Below are 20,796 nucleotides of genomic sequence, written 5' to 3' on the forward strand. Positions count from 1 at the left end.
AGTTCAAAAGAATCACATCAATTTGAAATAAAATTATTTTAAAAGTACGGTCTGAGATTGAATCTCAAATGCCAGAACTCAAACACAGAATATGATTTATGAGACATACTATGGTGAAGGTTTGCCTCATGAATATTAATTACTTGCATGACTCGGTAGTCTAGAAAGGTTACCAAGCAACGTCAGCATGGCATAATTAATATTCATGAGATTAGCCATCACCATGTCACAACAACCGCTGACTGGACTGCAAAATTAATGTCCATTGCAGCATTTCAGTCCGTTCTTTATATGTGACCCTGGACCACAAAAACATCAAAATTCAGATGTATACATCATCTGAGAGCTGAATAAATTAGCTTTTTTTGGTGTGTATGGTTAGTTATGATAGGACAATATTTGGCCAATATACAACTATTTGAACATCTGGAATCTGAGGGTGCAAAAAAATTGAAAATATTGAGAAAATCACCTTTAAAATTTTCAGATGAAGTTCTTAGCAATGCATATTATTAATCAAATATTACGTTTTTAAATATATATTTAAAGTAGGAAATGTACAAAATATCTTAATGGAACATTATATTTACTTAATATCCTAATCGTTTTGGCATAACATAATCAAGAATTTTGACCCATACAATGTATGTTTGGATATTATATATATATATATATATATATATATATATATATATATATATATATATATATATATATATATGGGTACTTCATATTTAAACCCTCAGCTGCATATTTTTTCTGCATGAGTAAAATGGGAATTTGTATTCAATTTGCCACACTGTTTGACTATGATTGAACAACATTGACATAACTTTTCTCAACTTTCTAATGCTGGAGCGATATGTCACTTCTAACCACTGGAAAATAAAACCCCCTGGGATGTAATCCAATTATATACATTGTGCATCTGCTAATACAGTACATTTGTCATATGTCAAGTATAGGCTCTTCAAGATGCATTAGATTTCAGAAAAATGCCATAAAAAACCCCACAAACCAGCTTTTAATAGCACAAGAACAGAGTGTGAAAATGTGTTGTACAGTCTCTACCATCTGGATCTACACACTGATGCTGTCACATGTTGCCAAAACAGTTGTTTTATACATATTTCAAAGCTGCATCTCCAGTATATTTAGTTTTTCTTTTTAACGCAGTGAGATTTGAAGTGTCATCAACAATTATTGTAATTTAAACTGTGCGGTTATGCTGTAAATATGGATAACTGATACGGTCCATAATGGCTGACGTCAATCTAGTATCGAATGGCTTTTTCTGTGAGCGAGCGGTGTATGTTTCTCTTCTCTCTCTGTGACAGCAGTGACAGCACAATCCCAGGAGACACGAACGATCAATAGAGTGTGAACCAACTCTGAGACAGGGGTTCACAAAACTAATCAAACTTGTGTTACGTATGTCACCTCTACACAGCTAGTTCTGACACACTGTAAGAAACATCTCTCTGTAAACAGTCCTGATACACTTGCATAAGATAGAAAGAAAGAAAGAAAGAAAAACAGGGACATTTCTAGTCTAGTAAATCAATAAATCATCTGAAATTACACTTTTCTCCATGTGGTAAAAAGGTGGATTATTTTGCTTTTGTGTGTTTTGATCATTGAAAATGTTACTGTAAAGAACTATGATATATCATACTCTATCATACCACTCTAAATTACACTGACATTGAAAATTCTATAAGATTTCTCTCTTTTTTTCCCCAAGAAATGGTTACTTCTTTTCAACAAGGAAGCTATACATTGATAAAAAATGACAGTACAGACCTTTATAAGATTTTGAAAAGATTCCTATTTCAAATAAATGCTGCTCATGTGAACTCTGTTCATCAAAGAGTTAAAAAAAAGAAAAGAAAAAAAGAAAACCTGACAAACCTTACAACAAGCAGCACACCAATTTTGCTATCAAATCATCATATTGGACAACATGTGACACAGAATTAAGTAATGTCTGCAGAAAATTAGTATTTCTATCGCAGCGATAAATTACATTTTTAAATATTTTCAAATGGAAAACTGTTGTTTTTTTGTTGTTTAACTGCAATAATATTTCACAACATTACTGTTTCTTTTCTTTTTTTTTTTTTTTTTTTTTTAAATGCAGTCTTGGTGAACAAATAATTGATTGCACACCCCACGCTTTCAAAACACTAAGGAGATATGAGGACCAAAGAATGATGGCATACATGACCCACTCTGTTTCATGTTTGTGTTATGATCAAACATAAAATAAGGTATACACAAAAACCTTCATAATTGACTCATCAGTTTGCTGTTGGGAAATGAGAACCAATCAGAAAAATTCCAAACACAATACTAGAATGAAAAGCTTTTAGTTGAGATTTTTTTTATTTTTTTATTTATATATATATATATATATATATATATATATATTTTTGTTTTTTGTCATGCAAAACACAAATACAATTCCTGTATTTTAATACGATGGGATCTCAACCCATAAAAAAAGTTGAAGATGTCATTATTTACTCACCTTTATGTAATGTCACACCTGTATGACATTCTTTCTATGTTAAGTAGTCCATTTGGTTCCCACATTCATTTGTACGAGGAACAGAATAAAATTGAGATATTTACTCACTGAAAATCTTGGCATGCATCGTTTTTCTCCTTGGTGTGCTCATGAGAGAAGAACAGATGTTAGATTCATGAATGAATCCTATTGTGTCAGACTTCCTTGACAAATCAGTTCATCCAGTTCATCCAAAGCTCACTGAAAGAGAAAAATATAAATGAAATTCAACAAAATGCAATTTGTTCTTCAAACAAAGTGTATGTATGACTTCAGAAGATTTAGAATAGAATGCACGAGTCATGCGTGTTTTTTTTTTTTTTTTTTAGGGTGTCTTAGTAGTCTTTGATCTTTTCTAAAGCTCTCATTCCCATGGGGACTAAATGGGTGGAAAAGAACAACCAATATGATTCTTATAGTTCTTCTTCTTAAAAAAAAAAAAAAAAAAAAAAAAAAAAAACAGCATAACTGTTTGCATAAATTGGTTGCACTTTATTTTGTGACTTAACTAGGCTTAATATAATGAACTTTAATGAACATTTTGTTTAACAACTTGTATGGGAGGACTATTAAATCCCTTTTTTTTTCCAGAAATGAAAATAACCAAATTATATGTCATTAGTAACACTTTGAAATAAGCAGTAATTAATTTTTAGATTTTTTTTTTTTTTTTTCGGGGTGGGGGCGATGGGGTGCTGTGTGAAAAAATTGTGTTTTATGTTCGGTCACAATTGTATATATATGTCATAAAAATGTGATTAGATGTATGTGATTACTGATGATGAATTGGCTCTTTTAATTATGTGCGTGTGCTCCTCCCGAAATCTGTTAATAAAACACCACTTAGTTTTGGAGCTTTGATGCAGCCATCATCTTCTCAAGGTGCAAACAGGAAGTAAACTGCTCTTGTCATGTGACAATTTAAACTAATCATGTGGAATTGCACATCATTTAGTTGAGACCCCTTTTTTTTTTTTTTTTTTTTGCATATTTGCAGGAAGTGCTCTAAAACATCAGTCTGTAAGGTTTTTAGAGCATTATAAATGAAAACCTTTTTTGACGTTCACTATTGTGACTGATGGGATTAAATTAAGCATGACTTAACTAATATATGCCTTCCCTACAACTTGCGTTTTCATTTTTTTTTAAGTTTCAGTATTTTTGCTGGGTATTCACGTCAGTTTAAATAGTTATTGTTTTTACTCTCAGTTTCAGTTACTTTAGTATAATGTTATAGGTTAAACTAAATGAAAATTTATTGAATAATTGATTTAATTTAATTTTATTTAAATGCATTTATTTATTTTTTATTATGGAAGCCCATAATGGCTAATTTTTATAAAACATAAAACATAGGAAAATTTGTCTTCTCTTTTTCTCATAAATGCGAGTGTAAATTCATTGAATTCATTCAGCCCTGCATTCTGACTTTACATCTTTCAATTCTTACATAATATCTGCCAATTGTTAGTTTATATGAGAAAAAAAAAAAAAAAAAAAACAGTTTTTTTTTCTCAACTACAATAATATGAGTGACCCATACTCGGAATCCATGCTCTGCATTTAACCCATCCAAAATGTGCACGCAAGCACACACACACACACGCCTCAGTAGTATATTGCCAGCCCAAGACTCAAACCGACAACCTTAGTGTTAGGAGTCAACACCACTAACCACTAGGCCACAAATTCCCCACAAAATATTAACTCTGCTTTGCGGTAAATATGAAACGAAATTGCATTCACTCAGGTTTACCTCTTACAGTTGCCTATGCCAGGACATAAACCTACAAAAGTAAAGATAGCCATTTGTCAGAGCAGCAAGCTGGTGTGCTGTTAATGCAATTGTGTGTGTAATAGATCCCTAATTCAGTTCCAGGACAGAGAGGAACGGTGCTTTACAATGACGCAACCTCCAAATTGAGGTTTTAATTGTTACGTGTCAAATTATCCACATCCTGATAACAGTGGTTACAAAAGCCTCTAAAATCATTTCCAATTATAGTGTACATTTAGTCTTAAGTGGACAGATTGTGAAATTGGAGGGTGCACTGCTTAGGATGTCGTTCTTAGAGGGGAAGATGTTTTTTTGGTTTTTCATATTTGCTGCTTAGGAAATCAAGGGCTGTTTTTGCAGCTTGGTTTGGGAATTGATTGTTCATTTATTAAATATGAAACATTTTATGGCACCTATGCTGATTGGATATTTTGTCCAGGGCTGCATGGCTGGCCTCTTCTGGTAAAAATCCTAATCAGGAAAAGAGGAACTGCAATCAAATGGAGAGGGCTGTCGGGCTTCCTCTTGTTGCTAAGAGACAGGTGTAAAATGAAAGTTCTGCTCTGAAGGAGCGTTTTGTGTAATTGTGACTGTTCCGCACGAAACCGGTCGTATCTTTCCTCCACAGTTTGAAGGTACAGGAGTCTATTGACAGGTTTCTGAGATATCTGCCATATGCCGTCAACCAAGGCAAACAGAGCTTTCTACACAGTAAGTTCTGCGCTCCTGCAGATAATGGCGAGATCGCCATTCTGTACTCTGTGTTTGCTGTTAAAAAGGAAAAGGAGAATTGTGAAACTATTACTGATACTGATGTGAATGAAATACTGAAGTTGGAATTTCATGCTGCACCCACAAAGAAAATTAAACAGCGCGCCGGAGCCTTTGAGCAAATTCACATTCATATTCACATATTCATGAATCATTTAAAAGCATTGCTCAAGAAAGATATTCTGACTTCGGCCAGCAAGGGCTTAAACTGTGTTTAGGGAATGGTTTAATTTCTGTTTCCATTTGCACAAGGTTTAGGTCCACCGCCTGAACATTTTGCCTTGACAGACTGAGCATATTTGCGAACAATTTGCCAGTCACACGCTAAGAAAACAGTTAATTCGGGAACTGTTAATTCCAACAAAACTCTCTTTGCTCTTTTCAGCTTCACTCAGACATGGACAAGGAAGATGGATCTGTGAAGTACGTCCTCATGGGAGACGGGGCCGGAACTGTTTTCGAGATTGATGAGAACTCGGGTGATATCCACGCCACCAGGAGGCTTGACAGGGAAGAGAAAGCGTTGTACACACTGAGTGCCAAAGCTGTCAACAAAACCTCCGGACAGGATCTGGAGAAGGCCTCAGAATTCATCATCAAAATCCATGACATCAATGACAACGAGCCAAAGTTTGCCAAGGACACATATGTGGCCGGTGTATCAGAGATGTCGAATGTTGGTGAGAATGAATTTCTGGCAAATCCACAATAGAAGGAAATTTATTGGTTATGGGTTATATAATGTTTTTCTGCTTATATGGGGTGGAAGGAAATGGAAACTTTCTGAAAATGTACTCACCTTCAGGCCATCCGAGATGTAGATGAGTTGTTCTACATTTGAACAGAGCTAGAGAAATTTAGCATTATATCACTTGCTCACCAATGGATCCTCTGCAGTGTATGGGTGCCATCAGAATCCAAACAGCTGACCACGAAAGAACATCACTACAATTTATAAGCATTGTTTTTTTGTGTTTTTTGGTTTTGTTTTTTTTTTTGTAATGAAAAGCTGTTTGTTAAAAACAAATCCCTCAACTTCAAACATTTGCTTCTAGCCAAAATATAGATCCATAATCTATAATAACGCTTCCTTCATTGAAAATGGTAAATTGTGCTTGATCTTTGCATATTTCTCCCCTGATTCGGATGAGTTGACATGGAAATCAATATCGTAGACTTGTATTTCAGCCTGAACACCTTGATGGATTTAATACAAAAAAACAGCTTTTCACATACGTTAATTGATGGATTGTCATGTGGTTTACTTTTGAGGGTTTTGCTGTTTGGGCTCTCATTCTGACGGCACCCATTCACTGCAGAGGATCCATTGTGATTGAATTCTAAATGTGTCCAAATCTGTTCTGATTAAGGAGCAAACTCATCTACACAGATGAAAATCCTGAAGTTAAATACATTTTTAGTGTATTCAAATTTTTGGGTTTAACTATTATTTTAATATAATTATTATTATGTTTTATATATATATATATATATATATATATATATATATATATATATATACTTAAAAACAAAAGATTTCAGGAGGATCATTCAAAATGATTACATGTTGAGTGGAAAATGCGTATGCGTGTTTACCAAGCAGTCACAACCTTCTCCACTATGATGAGCAAAGTGACATTGTCCAATAAGACATTTTTATTTTTTTATTTTTTCGCTAAATGGAAAACACTTTCTTACAGCCACTTAATCAACGCTGATTAAAACTATGACAAACATTCAACTTCACGTGATTTTCAGGGAGGATACAGATCTTACAATATCCCGTCTGAATTCATTCAATTATCAGTGATTTTAAACCCATTAAGAGCGGCAGAGAGAATCAAAGTAAATGAACGGGATGCAGCAAGCTGAAATCAATTACTCTTCACGAAGCAACAAATTAACCCGCAGGTTTATCTCAAATGAATCAAAACTCATTTGCAGTTCCGACAAAAACAAGGCAGCCGGTTTTGATTAAAGATTTTGTGCTATGATAAGATAATCATTGTGGATCTTAATCATTGTGACCTGGCAAATGAATCAAAGATTAATCACTAGGAAATGAGGAAATTATGCTTGAAGTGGTCCTGGTGTACCTATTTGTGTTTGTCAATTCATAAAGCACTGTTTGAGAACGCTTGACATTGTGTCAGAGGTTACCAAACAGAAATTAAATCTTTTCACATTTTTACTTTTGCCATATTGACACCTTAATCATAATTAGAGGATGAGATGTATTGCTCTCTAGAGCAAAATCTTCATCATAGAAATTACCCATCACATCAACCTGCCAGTGATAAGAATAATAACCACTATTATAAATAACCAACCAGTGCTTCAGCTTATAACTTGGCATTAGTCTTTCTTCGAGAGGTCATATTTCTGTGGCCTTATGTTTTAGATGCTTTTTCCATCAGTTCTGTTGAAAGGAGAAATGTAATTAGACATTAATTATCATGTTAGTTATCACATTTATCATTGTCCATAGAAAACAAGGATTCACTGCTTATCTCACTCTCGAATTACAGTATAAAAAGAAGAAGAAACAGGACTAGAAAATTAACTGTTAGAACAGGTTAGTAAACTCCTGCTGATAAATGCCATAACTACACCAAAACAGCATTTCTATTTCAGTGACTATTCAAAAGTTGCTGTGTTGTCTGATGCAATGCAAATAAAGAAACAAATAAAGTTTGCAAGCAACATGCTGTCAGAAATCACAATTATTTAAATATATTATAGCAGATGCTTCACTAGTCCCCAGCATTTTTTGAAGCATGAAATTGACTAATATTTTTTCCCTGTCTGCTGCCTTTCAAGTCACAGCTCAGTCACTAGTGAAGGGTTTGGGACTGTTTTCATTCTTGAGGTGTCATCGGCCAATCAGAGCTATCGTCACGTCCTTGTCATGACATTTTCAATGCGACATCAAAAAGAAATGTGTTATTAAAGCCTAAAGGTATTTAAAGTTCTGGATGTCTCATTGGAGAATAGATCTTAATGCAACCGTGTTTGTTAAAAAGATGGATCCCTGAGGCGTGAAACACTACCAGTCATCCTTTCTGACGAATGCAAGACCACTCCACTAAAGCTTCAGGGACTCTCAGTTGGATTCTTACATTCCAGCGCCTGATCTCCTTTATGCCTCCGCTGTTGAGGGTCTCAAAGCACCTGTGTTTTACAAGCAATGTTGTTTAATTCAGATTCTTAACATGATGCATTGCAGATTTGCTGTCACTACCGATATTATTTCCCTCACAGATGTAAAAGCACACCACGTTCCAACAGTTCAACTGTGGCCAGAGTTATTTATTCAACACAATCTGGTAAAAGTAGCCTTGTAAATGGACCACAGTCTTTTTCCCTCAGGCTTTTGCACTTGAAACCCAAGCTCAGCCTTTCTTTTCCGTTTCTCTTTCCGTCAGGCTAGTTCTTTGTTTCATATCCGTATTTCTCCATGGGATTCAAAGTTACATCATCCCCGGTACTTCGTGATATAAATGGGACACCGTGCTCATTTGACACTTCACTTGAGCTCTTGCTTTCTCCCGACCGTGTACGAATTCAGGAACGGCTCTTCTTGCCAAACCGTGAGGTCACGGTGGCACTCGTGTTTAAGCCGAACAAACTGGCCATGTGTTGCGAACGTGCCTGCCGTTAATCAGATCTGGCCATCCATGAAGACTGACACTGTTTCCCTCCGTGTTATCGGAATGCAACCGGAGGCCGACAGATGTTTCCGCATTCATTAGTATTCTTCGAGCCGTTCGGAGACCTCAGCGGAGGTCTTGTTGATGCCAAGGACGCCGCTGATCCATGGCAGAAACAACATGTGCATTCGGTCCACCTTCAGAGGTGAGACTGAGAAGCCGCGAAGTCACCTCTAAAGTCTATTGAGAAGAACAAACAGTAAGATGTCAGTAGTACACAAATGAGAACGGAGAAACCTCTGAGGAAACTACTCACAGGAAGCCGTGAGTGTAATGGAAAGCACGGTTGTTGGCAACTACGCATGAGGAGTGATTTTGCCCTTCATGTGGCAGGAGAAACGTTGTCTAGTTATTATCTGAGACCAGGCCAAGATCAGACTTTTGTTGTGGGCAATGGTGTACTACACACTTGAAAACACAACAATACTTTCATGTAGAGCAATCAAACTAATAATAATAATAAAAAAAAATATATATATATATATATATATATATATATATATATATATATATATATATATATATATATATATATATATATATATATATATATATATGTATCAATAAAACATTACATCATTAAAAAAAAATAGTATAGTAAAATAGTGTAGCATATTTAATACTACAAATTCCTTAACTATAATCATCATAGCTTTCACTTTCTTTCTAATGTGAGTGATACATCTGTATCAAGCTAGATAAATGTGTTTAATATGTGAGTTCTTGCTAAATATGCAGTTCAGTCATGACAACTCTCGGAAGATTTTAGCGTGGTAATGGTTATGACAATGTTAATTAATTTGGTCTTGGCGGAATAGATCTGCTACACTGCTGCTGGTGGTTATTGCTGTAGTTGTAGATTATTGCTGCTGCTAGAAGCAAGTACAGGAACTTGCCACTGCCAATGCATACGCCGATATGGTGCCATGAGTATTTAAGACATACTGCTGCTGAACAAATAGCACATAAACGAACCCGTAGCAGATCTGGGGAGCTGGGGAAGGTGGTAGGTTTCAGAGGAACTCTGAAAGCGGGCTTTAAACGCTCAAGTGAATGCTAACCAGCCATTTAAATGTAAAGCGACAAGATCATTGGCTGCGTATGCAACATGAAACAATCAGCTTTTGCCAAGTCATTTTACGCTGTGAATATCATCACTTACGTTAATAACTGTCAGTCTGCGTCGTGTAGAGTTTCATGACTAAATTATACATTTATATTACGGGCCGTTGGCATGAATTGTCCTCTTGATGGAACAGCAGTGGAGCGCTCTTGGAGCAAGTGAAAACCATTCACAGAGTTTTCTTTAATCCACCCTTGCTCTGTGCTTAGGGTCCTGTTGGAAGGTGAACCTTCTGCCCAGTCTGAGGTTCTGAATGCTCTGGACTGGGTTTTCATTAAGGCTATCTATTTTGGTACAATTTTTTTTATTATTATTTTTTTTTCTACTCTACTCTACAGGCAGTTATTTTGACCTCAGGGCTTGTTTTTTGCTCTGATATACATTTTCAGCTGTTGGACCTTTTATTAAGATGTGTTTGTTGCTTTCCAAATCATACCCATTCAATTGAATTTGCCACAGATTAACTTAAAGTGTAGTAACATCTACAATCGATATGAATGCCTTGAGCTAGTTTTCAACTGTCGAATACTTATGCAATGGAATCAGTTTATATATATATATATATATATATATATATATATATATATATATATATATATATATATATATATATATATATATATATATATATATATATATATATATATATACATTTGCAAAGATGTAAAAAAAAAAATGTTGTTTGCTATATCATTACAGTGAATGGAGTGTACATTGATTCTTACAGATATTTAATATTTTTGATCCCCATGTATTATTAAAATATATACATACTGTAGATGGAAAATGCCAGTTTAAACTGATGCACAGAAATTAATCAACCTTACCAACACATACCAACCTTTTTTCAACTGAAGTTAAAATTAGAGAAGCTATTTAAACATCTTTAATGACACTTACATACTGGCGAGAAGTGGGTTGAGGAAGGTTTGCAAAATTACTTATGACATCTTGTGAATCACCAGCAGAAAATATTTCAAATGTGAATATTTAATATATACTGCTTAGCCTATTGTAGAACATTAATGTAGAGCCAAATATAAGCAGCCAAATGAGTTGGTTTACTTTACTCCATAGCCAAATTTCAAAGAGCTTTTCATATCAGAGACCATTTTTCCCCCTCCTACGGATGCCCAGAGCTGTGTCAGGCTGAAAAGAACCCCCCAAAATCATGTTAGTTCTAAGATTAATTGGTCTAATTATAATGTTTCTTTGAGCAGATTATTAGTCTGACGTTTCCCAGCAACATACAGCAGATTCCATCAGAGCGGAAAATGAATGGGATGACCCAGAGAGAGTGGGAAAAAGAAAAACTACAATTACAGATATGTCCATCTCACCGTGCAGCTGGAGTAATTATGAGACTAGGATTTAGATAAGAAGCACACCGAGATAGAGAGGATGAAAGCACGAGTGATCATGCATTCGCCTTGATCACTGCTCACGCTGGGAGGGAGGGGGTCTCATCATATAGGCTAATAGCCACTTTTACAACTAGGAATTTGTCGTTCATGGTGCACCTTTAGGATGCGCTGCTTTGATCATGGTTGAGGTTTTAATACTGGATGTGGGAATCATGTTTTACAGTCATGTTATGTCTGAAATACCTCTCTCTATAATTCTCTTTTGCTTTCTCTCTCTCAAGGTGCATTCGTAATAAGAGTTACAGCCACTGATGCAGATGATGAAGCATATGGAAACAGCGCCAAGCTGGTTTACAGCATACTGCAGGGCCAGCCATATTTCTCAGTCGAACCTGAAACGGGTAAGCTGGGAAAAGATGAGAGAACAGGCATGACTGAAATGATTAAAAGATGGGATACAATAGTAAGGTGATACAGAATTGGCTAACATGCTTTCATACATGTGTGGGTGAAGCGCATAAAGCCTGTCGAGAAAAGATGTCTTGATCATATTTCACCCAAAATCTAGAGGATAATAAATTATATTTTGCATAAAGAAAACGAAGGCACACACAGACACAAAGTTTTTTTTTATTTTTTTTTTATTTTATTTTTTTTATCATTTATATCTATTCTAATATAATAATTTATTTATTTTAGTGAGTTTAGTATGATTTAAGTGTGTGGTGCTTAAAAAAAAATATATTATAATTTTGCTCTCTCGACTAATAACCTTATCACAACATCATTTGAAGACTGACATCCTACTCAATTAAAACTCACTCTTTAAATATCCCAAGGCAGGGAATTAATTTCCTTGGTTGTGTTTTTTATTAATTTTTTTTTTGTTCTCGTCAACCTTCTTTTTTAGCATGACATTAAGATATAAATAATGAAGTCAGATAAGCTCATTAGATAGCACCTAAAAAAAACCTGTGTCCGTCCATCCTGTCAGGCGTCATAAGGACGGCCCTTCCGAACATGATTCGAGAAAACCGGGAGCACTATCAGGTGGTGATTCAGGCTAAGGACATGGCTGGACAGATGGGAGGTCTCTCCGGGACCACTACAGTCAACATCACTCTCTTGGATGTCAACAACAGTCCTCCTCGATTCCCGCACAGTAAGATAGCACACACACTCCTCTCACATGCATGTGTTAACCTGAAGGAGACATCTTGAAATCAGTTTTGGATTTTGAATTAGAAAGGAACACAGATTCAACGCAGTTTATGCGTTCAGTGAAATACATTTTTTACAAATGAATTAACTGAACTTCAAATTCAAATCAAATCAAATTTGACAGAAACCTTTCCCAAAGCAACTGGTAAAGCATTCAAGCTATATTAAATGAATGTGTGTGTTCTCAGGGAATCAAAACCTTGATGTTGGCATCGTAAACAGCATCATCTTCCATTCGAGCTACAGGAATAGTATCCCTTGCTTTAAATCTTTAACTCAAAGGGTTTGATGTACAAAGCAGCCATTATCTACCACAAAAAATGCAAAGCTTTCTTCTCAATCCAAAAGAGATAGTTTACAAATGGAGGCCTTAAAAGGTATGTTAACAAAAACTGCCAATTTTAGATAAAGTAAAACTAAATTATGACTAATTTCAATGGAACTTTATTAACTTTTTCCCGCCAAACACGGAATTTTCCGGGTTTCTGCATTCTCGCTGTTATACACTAGTGGGCACTATTACGCATCTCCTGAATGAGTCTAGAATCACTCGCTCAAAAGCACAGACGAGGAAGCTGCAGAAACGAGTGATCTTGTGTAAGCATATGGATATGAAAAATAGTGCGATCATCAACACTTATCGCATAATGAAAACTCCCAAATGTTACAGAGTGAAATGTCAGTCCAGGAAGTGGTAAAGGACTGTGCGAGCCTTAGGGGTGCTGATGGTAGCAATCTACTGCATTTTGCTTTGATCTTGTACTAAATACTATCCACATATAGTATTTGATAAAATGCAATTTTCTCAGCTTTTGGCTCAAAATGTTACTTTCTTTTATGAAACCTACCTACATTCAACAACCTACAAGCTTGAAGCTAGAATAAAACATTTATTCATTTTTTACACACATACATTTTTTTCAATGTATGTATCAATGTTTTAAGTAGAAGGTATCTTCTTCATTCTGATATATTGAATGTTCAGATATTCATACAACAAAATATTCCATTAAAGTTTAGTGAAAATCTTTAAAAATCTTTAAAAACTGCCAGTCAACTATTAAAATGGATGCAGGCTAGATTATCAGAGTAATTATGAGCAGAATTGTGCTTGGATTTGCAGATAATGAGCATATGAAATCAACTGTTCGGATGGGAAGTTTTGCAAGTGATATTTCATAAGAACTGCAACACACGTACAGTACGTCACAGTTCAGCCAAATTATCATGGAAATGCTCGGGGCCCATTTCTCCGACTGACCAGAATGAGTCACAATGTGAACCCAGAACAAAATCTCCACAGAAAGAGGCTTTTATAGAGTGAGAGAGAAGGGTGGATAGAGAAAGAAGGATAAAAACTAGAAGACAGAGAGATGGAGCGAGAGAAAGAGAGCACAGCGGGAGCTTCATTTGGGGTGATAATCCTTCTCTCTTTGCCACAGTCTCAAATCCAATACAAGAGCCACATCACAAACTGGGTTTAAAAAGAACCTTCTCCAATGGCTCATCGGAGCTGAAATTCTATTAAAGAATAACCACTGAGAGGCTGCTCTGCTTTTCCCCAAGAGAAGGATAAACAAATAGACAAATGCACGCCGAAGCGGCTCGCTCGAGAACAAAGAGCTCGTACAAACACCTGCCTGTTTACTCAATTGATTTATTATGCTCTCCTTCTCCAGGTACCTACCATCTCTCCACTCCAGAGTCAACTGGAATCGGATCACCAGTGGGCCGGATCAAAGCGTATGACGCGGATGTGGGAGAGAACGCAGAGATGTGGTACTCCATCCTGGATGGTGATGGGCAAGATGTGTTCAATATAATCACAGACAGCACCAGCCAGGAAGGGGTGATAACGGTGAAGAAGGTAAACAGGCCCTATATCCAAAGTTTAAAGCATTACACTGTAAGTCGGAGGTTGGAAATAAAATCTGCACCATCTGCCGGTCTTTCCCTCATTCTCATTCTCTCATTATTTCGTACGCATGCACGCACCCATACGAAGCAAAGTGCTTAGAAAGTAATCCCCTAAATCGAAGCCTTCGTGTCCTATCAACTTTACAAAGGTACTTAATTCTATTCACAGCCCAAAAAGTCCCTTTTTCCCTTTTGTGTGGCACGGGGATCTATTCGCCTGCTGAAATCTGCCTATAGCTTATTTCCTCTCTCTGTCAGGTCAGGCTTTGACGAGACTCAGACAATTATGCAAATCTTATTGCTTTAACTAGAATGAAAGATAGCTACGGAAGAAGGCCTGAATGGGCGAAAGGTAAAAGATCGCACCTTGAGTCTTTAATCGTTTAATAATTAAAAGTCTGCATTAAAGCACCATGCCCTGCCTTTATGAAAAAGACATTCAACTCGGAAGAAAAGGGAAAGCGATAAGCATTCGTATGCAAAAATGAGCTTTCGATTTAGAAAAGTTTATGGCGACATTGCTAGTGCATGTCATTAATCTGTGACCGAATAGACCCGAGAAAAAGCATTTTAGAAAAGTAAGCCTTTCTTTATTCAGAGAGGTTGTGAAGACCGGACTAACCATCTTATCTTTGATCTTGTAACCTTTCTCCTGTTCAGCAACTAGATTACGAGAGTAAGAGGTTGTACTCACTACGGGTGCAGGTGACCAATACACATATAGATCGACGCTTTGAACAACTGGGGCCTTTCAGCGACACGGCGATTGTCAGGATCACGGTCACGGATGTGGACGAGCCTCCGGTCTTCAGTCGGGCCATGTACATTTTTGAAGTAGATGAAGACACCCCCGCCGGCAGCTCAGTTGGTACGGTGTCCGCTCGAGACCCTGATACAATCAACCACCTGGTAAAGTGAGTAACTTTTAAACATACTGAACTTCACAAGCATAAACAATTAATTATACAATTCTACTCGGTTGTTAGGAATTGTTAAGGAAGGGAAGTCGTGGCCTAATGGTTAGTCGGAGAGTCGGACTGGCAATCGAAAGGGTTGTGTGTGTGTGTGTGTGTGTGTGTGCATTTCGGATGGGTTAAATGCATAGCATAAATTCTGAGTATGGGTCACCATACTTGGCTGAATGTCACATCACTTTCACTTAAGCTTTATTACCTCAATTTTCTAATCATCTAATAACAAGACTATAGAAATACCAAGCTGGGGTGCTCACATTACTAAGAATGGGAGAAAATTCAACACGCAATATGGCGGCATAAGTCCTACCTTCTAAATAAAATAACCAATGGCAAATTAGTAAAGTTACTGTGGATATCATAGACAAATACTGTGTCTGAAATCGAATACTTCGCTACTTTATTGTATGCAAAAAAACAGTACGCCAAAAGAATAGAATAGTGTATCCAAATTCATAGTATTTGCAAATCGGTTGGCGAAAATGGATAACCAAGTGTGCATTCAATGGACACTTTACTTTCCCATGGGAGAGGATTTATTAATGAAAGTGAAGCAACTCAACTGACTCTGGTTGGTCATGTGATAGTAACAACATTGTGGATGTAGTACATTCAAATTTCATTAATACCACCCATAATCATACTATATAGAAAGTACTTTTTAACAGTCATGTAGTAAATTAAATTTCAAATGTAATACTTAATACGCAATTTGGATGCATGCACAGGACTGCACATGTAAAACGGCTGGTCTGGCTGAAAATATAAACTTATTTAATGCTAATTGAGTAAATCGAACAACATTTTTTTGAGATCAGATTGTAATTATTATTTTTTTTATTCTTTTGTATTTTTTTGTATTTTTTTTATGAGTTAAGAGATTTCAAGATTTCCCTATTGAAATAGATATGACTTGTTCTTGCATCCCAGAAATAACTTCCACTTGGCCACCGAGTAAACAGACTTTTCTTGAAAGGGACTTTGTCTAATAGGCATATAATTGACCTTAGTCAGTGTATCACAATATTTAATTTTTGACAGGAATGAAAATGAGCCTGTGAGGGATAGACGTGCAGTGCATTCAATGGATTGTACTGTTGGATATACCAGCTGTTCAGCTGACGAATTGCCAATGTGTGTTGTGAAAACCTTTTAAAGCACTATAGAAATGAAGGTGACTTGACATCTAACGTGACTAAGGCCTATTCGCTTTAGAACAAGGAAGATATGATGATCGTGCTGCTTCATTTTATGTGATGTGTAGTGATTATTCACATGGTCATTATGCGTGTGTGTGTGTAAAATATGAATTAGACCAATTTCACTACCTTAATTTATTATTTTACATTTAATTATTGTTTATTTTAAAATACAATTTTAAATACGGATTAAAGTAGCATTAATAAACTTATAAGAACAGTATTTCATATAATATACATATTAAAGAAATAAACATTTATAAAATTTATTTTAGAAGTGAGTGAGTGTGAGTGAGAATATTTGAGAAAGAATATTAATTTGACTCGTTTAAAATAATTACACAATTTTAAATATTAAACTCAAAATAAAAACAGTTTTAATAAATAGCAAGGATGTTTTGAGTGTCTGAAAGTTGCTGTTTTAACATAATGAAGAATCTTGATTCTGCTTTAATTATTTAATGCTCATACTAGCTTTGTGATGCTTTCTGTTGTACTCATTATATTAGTTTCATTACCATCCAAAGGCTTATTTAGCTAATAAGGAGGCTTCTGTCAACAGATAATCTTAGCCATTGTAACAGGTAATTTAACGGTCCAGTAGAGATTTGAACAAAGGGACTCAGTAATTAAATGCTTTTGAATATGCAGCGAACAAACAAGTGGTTGCTTTCACTTTAAACACAAATAAAAGGTACAGCGGGGGGGGAAACAGCAAAATGACACCTTGAAAAGTGTCTCCCAAAGCATCAGAACATAAAGTTCATTGCAGTGTATTTTAAATCAAGCAGAACACGTCTTTGCCTTCCACATTTTGGATGTTGATCAGATGCTTTGTGCTCGGTTAAATCCAATCCATCAACATGTTCCCAAGCGTGTGCGTGTGTATGTGTGTGAAGACGGGGGAAAAAGCAAATTATTCATGGGGCCTCAGTTGGTGATTTCCCTCCGGAAGTTTGGCGAGATGAATACAGGCGCTGTTTTATCCCCCCCCGCCCTCCTTTCCTTTCTGAATTCTGACTTTTATAAGTTACAAAGTTGGTGTGAAAGAGTGTGTCTTGTCTCTCGTCTCCTGTCCACGTGCGCACTTGTGAGCGATTGTCTGAAAAGCTTGTCCTTCTGGCTTACTCATGCACGTCACGCTCAGTTGCATATTTAAATGTCAGCAGAATATGTAAGCTGACATTGATAAATGGGTTTAATAGGAAATATTTCCTTTTCTTATTGCATGAAAACAAAAGGCAGGAGATCAACAGAGTGATTAGCATTCAGGCTCTTTCAAACGAGCCACTTCACAATTCACAACACGCAATATGCGGTTAAGGATAATTGATAGTTGCTAGTTGCTTCAGCTAGGAAGGTGTTCGTTACAGCTGGCTATTCGATGCATAATTGGTTACTAAAAAATTGTACTTACTGGCACCAAGGTACCAGTATTCTGCTGAAAATTTTTAAGAAAAATAGTTTTGAATGCTGGAGTCAAGTCAAGTCACCATATTTATATAGCGCTTTAAACAAAAAGGATTGCGTCAAAGCAACTGAACAACATTAATTAGGAAAACAATGCAATGCAACGCAGTAATGTAAAATGACAGTTAAAGGCAGTTCATCATTGAATGCAGTGATGTCATAATATCAGTTCAGTTTAAATAGTATCTGTGCAATCATTTGCAATCAAGTCAACGATATCACTGTAAATGAAGTGACCCCAACTAAGCAAGCCAAAGGCGACAGCGGCAAGGAACCAAAACTCCATTGGGGACAGAATGTAGAAAAAACCTTGGGAGAAACCAGGCTCAGTTGGGGGGCTAGTTCTCCTCTGACCAGACGAAACCAGCAGTTCAATTCCAGGTTGCAGCAAAGTCAGATTGGCAGAAGAATCATCTGTTTCCTGTGGTATTGTCCCGGTGGTCATCTGAGGCAAGGTCTTTACAGGGGATCTCTATCTGGGGCTCTAGTTGTCCTGGTCTCCGCTGTCTTTCAGTGCTGTAGAGGTCCTTTGTAGATGCTGATCCACCATCTGGTCTGGATACGTACTGGATCCCGGCGACTGCAGTGACCCTCTGATCTGGACACAGACTGGATCTGGTGGCTACAGTGAACTCGGAATAAGAGAGAAACAGACTAATATTAGCGTAGATGCCATTCTTCTAATGATGTAGCAAGTACATCGGGTGTTATGTGAAGTGTTCCCGGTTCCGGTTTACCTAATTAATGCAGCCTAAAAATCCTTTAATGGATTTGGATATTAGAAGCATATCAGTGTGTTATGTGCAAGATTTCCTAGGTCAACAACCATCATAAACGAAGATCTGACAGCATACAATCAATCAATCAATAAGGTTTTTTCATTTACATTTAGTCATTTAGCAGATGCCAGTATTGAGAATAGAAATAAAATAGGGAGTGCAAGTCATATAAATTTACAGATGTACCAATGAAACAAATACTAACTGCCATAACTAATGGTGTTTGGAGTAACAGTGCAATCACAATGGAATTAATAGTAAATAAATTAATTAAATAAATAAAGTGATCTAAAAATAGTTCAGAATATAAAATATAAAAACCAACATTACTAGTTTCATAAGTTTTAAATATGATATTTATGTATGTATCTAACTTTGTTTTGATTACATAAATAGTTCAATAAAAAACATTTGTGTGTAGTCAAGGGTTTTGAATTGATTGTGGTCTGAATACACTTCTATCTGGAAGGTCCAACTTCTGGTGAGTCATTGTGGCAGAACGTACACCATAAAAAACACTTCCAGCAGAAAGTAATTGAAATGCATAAGGCAGGGGATAAGTACAAGATGATTTTTAAGTCATTGAATGTCCCCTAGAGTACTGTTAAAATCAATAATTAAGAAACGGAAAGAGCCTGGCAATCTACCTAGAGGAGGAAGTCCTTAAAATATGCGACACTGTGCAAGAAAGAAACTCAAAAAAGGTTACAAGCATCGGTACCTGAGATTGGAAAGACATTCGACATCTGTTACCCGTGTCCTTCACCAGTCAGAGCGGAAAAGAGAAAGCAACTGCTAAAAAACTGTCATATGACATCTCGGCTACAGAAGGCATGTGGGAGACTTTGAAGCCAGCTGGAAGATGGTTCTATGATCTGATGTGTCTAAAATTGAGCTTTCTGGCCATTAAAATAAATGCCACGTCTGGCATAAACTAAACAGAGCATCAGCAGAAACTGATTGTCCCCACTGTGAATCATGGTGGTGGCAGCATCACGCTGTGGGGCATAAATGCTTCTCTGCAGAAGGCTCTGGAAGGCTTTTTAGGGTAAAATACACAGAAACCCTGGAGGAAAATCTGATGGGGTCTGCAAGGCACCTGCAGGAAGAGATCTGTTTTCCAGCAAGACAATGACCAGAAGCATGAAGTCAAATACGGCCAAAAAAAAAAAAAAAAACTTGTGTTCTGGAGTGGCCTGAGTCCAGATTTCCAAACTAGTATTTATGGGTAGAATCATAATGTCCTTATAACCTGTCGAAGGTGAAGTAGTATTGAAAAGAAGAATGGGGAAACATTAGAATCGTGTGCAAAGCTGAAGGTTGTTTGCTAAAACATTGAATTACAAGAATGTGTGTCATTCAGATTTGACTTGAAAAAAGCATTTTAATTCAAATTCCTTTCTTGAATTTTAATAAAACAGGCATAGAAATATTGTTTTTATCCAGAAAAGGGAAATGCTGTTGGTGTAGTTTGAAACACTTTTCACTCAGAAATGTTCAGTTTCACAAATAATTACAAAGAAACCACAAGTAACACAAATAATCAAACAAGACATATAGTAAAAATAGTAGTTTCTTGTCAAATTAACTTTTTTTAAAGTACTTATTCCATTGGTTTTAATTGCATTTCTGTAAACTTCACTTCCTGTCATTCCAATTCAAATTCCAGTTCAAAGGTGTGGCCAATTGACTCATATTTATGTATCAAATAATGATTGTATGCTTAATAACTTTAACCAATAAGTAGAGCTATTTCCACAATGGCACAAAACAAGATTTTTCAGGTAAACTATGTCCAAATAGCTCATTAATCCTCTATTATTCCTTGCTGTAAAACAGCAGAACATAAAAACTTCCAAGAGGGTAAATACTTTTTTATTATTATTGATGCTGTAAATCAGTCCGGACCGGCATGAGAATTC

General features: G+C 36.2%; 1 protein-coding gene across 1 annotated transcript in view; it reads left to right on the top strand.

The window, feature by feature from the left end:
• Positions 1 to 20,796, top strand: part of LOC113094791 (cadherin-10) — a 54,209-nt gene that overhangs the window by 18,529 nt on the left and 14,884 nt on the right. The window contains exons 3-7 of the mRNA XM_026260448.1: positions 5,503 to 5,797; positions 11,596 to 11,715; positions 12,309 to 12,476; positions 14,215 to 14,402; positions 15,113 to 15,366. Of these exons, the coding sequence (XP_026116233.1) occupies positions 5,503 to 5,797; positions 11,596 to 11,715; positions 12,309 to 12,476; positions 14,215 to 14,402; positions 15,113 to 15,366 (1,025 nt within the window). The remainder of the gene's footprint in view (positions 1 to 5,502; positions 5,798 to 11,595; positions 11,716 to 12,308; positions 12,477 to 14,214; positions 14,403 to 15,112; positions 15,367 to 20,796) is intronic.

This window comes from Carassius auratus, unplaced genomic scaffold (genome assembly GCF_003368295.1).
Source record: "Carassius auratus strain Wakin unplaced genomic scaffold, ASM336829v1 scaf_tig00215419, whole genome shotgun sequence".
Taxonomy (NCBI): Eukaryota; Metazoa; Chordata; class Actinopteri; order Cypriniformes; family Cyprinidae; genus Carassius; species Carassius auratus.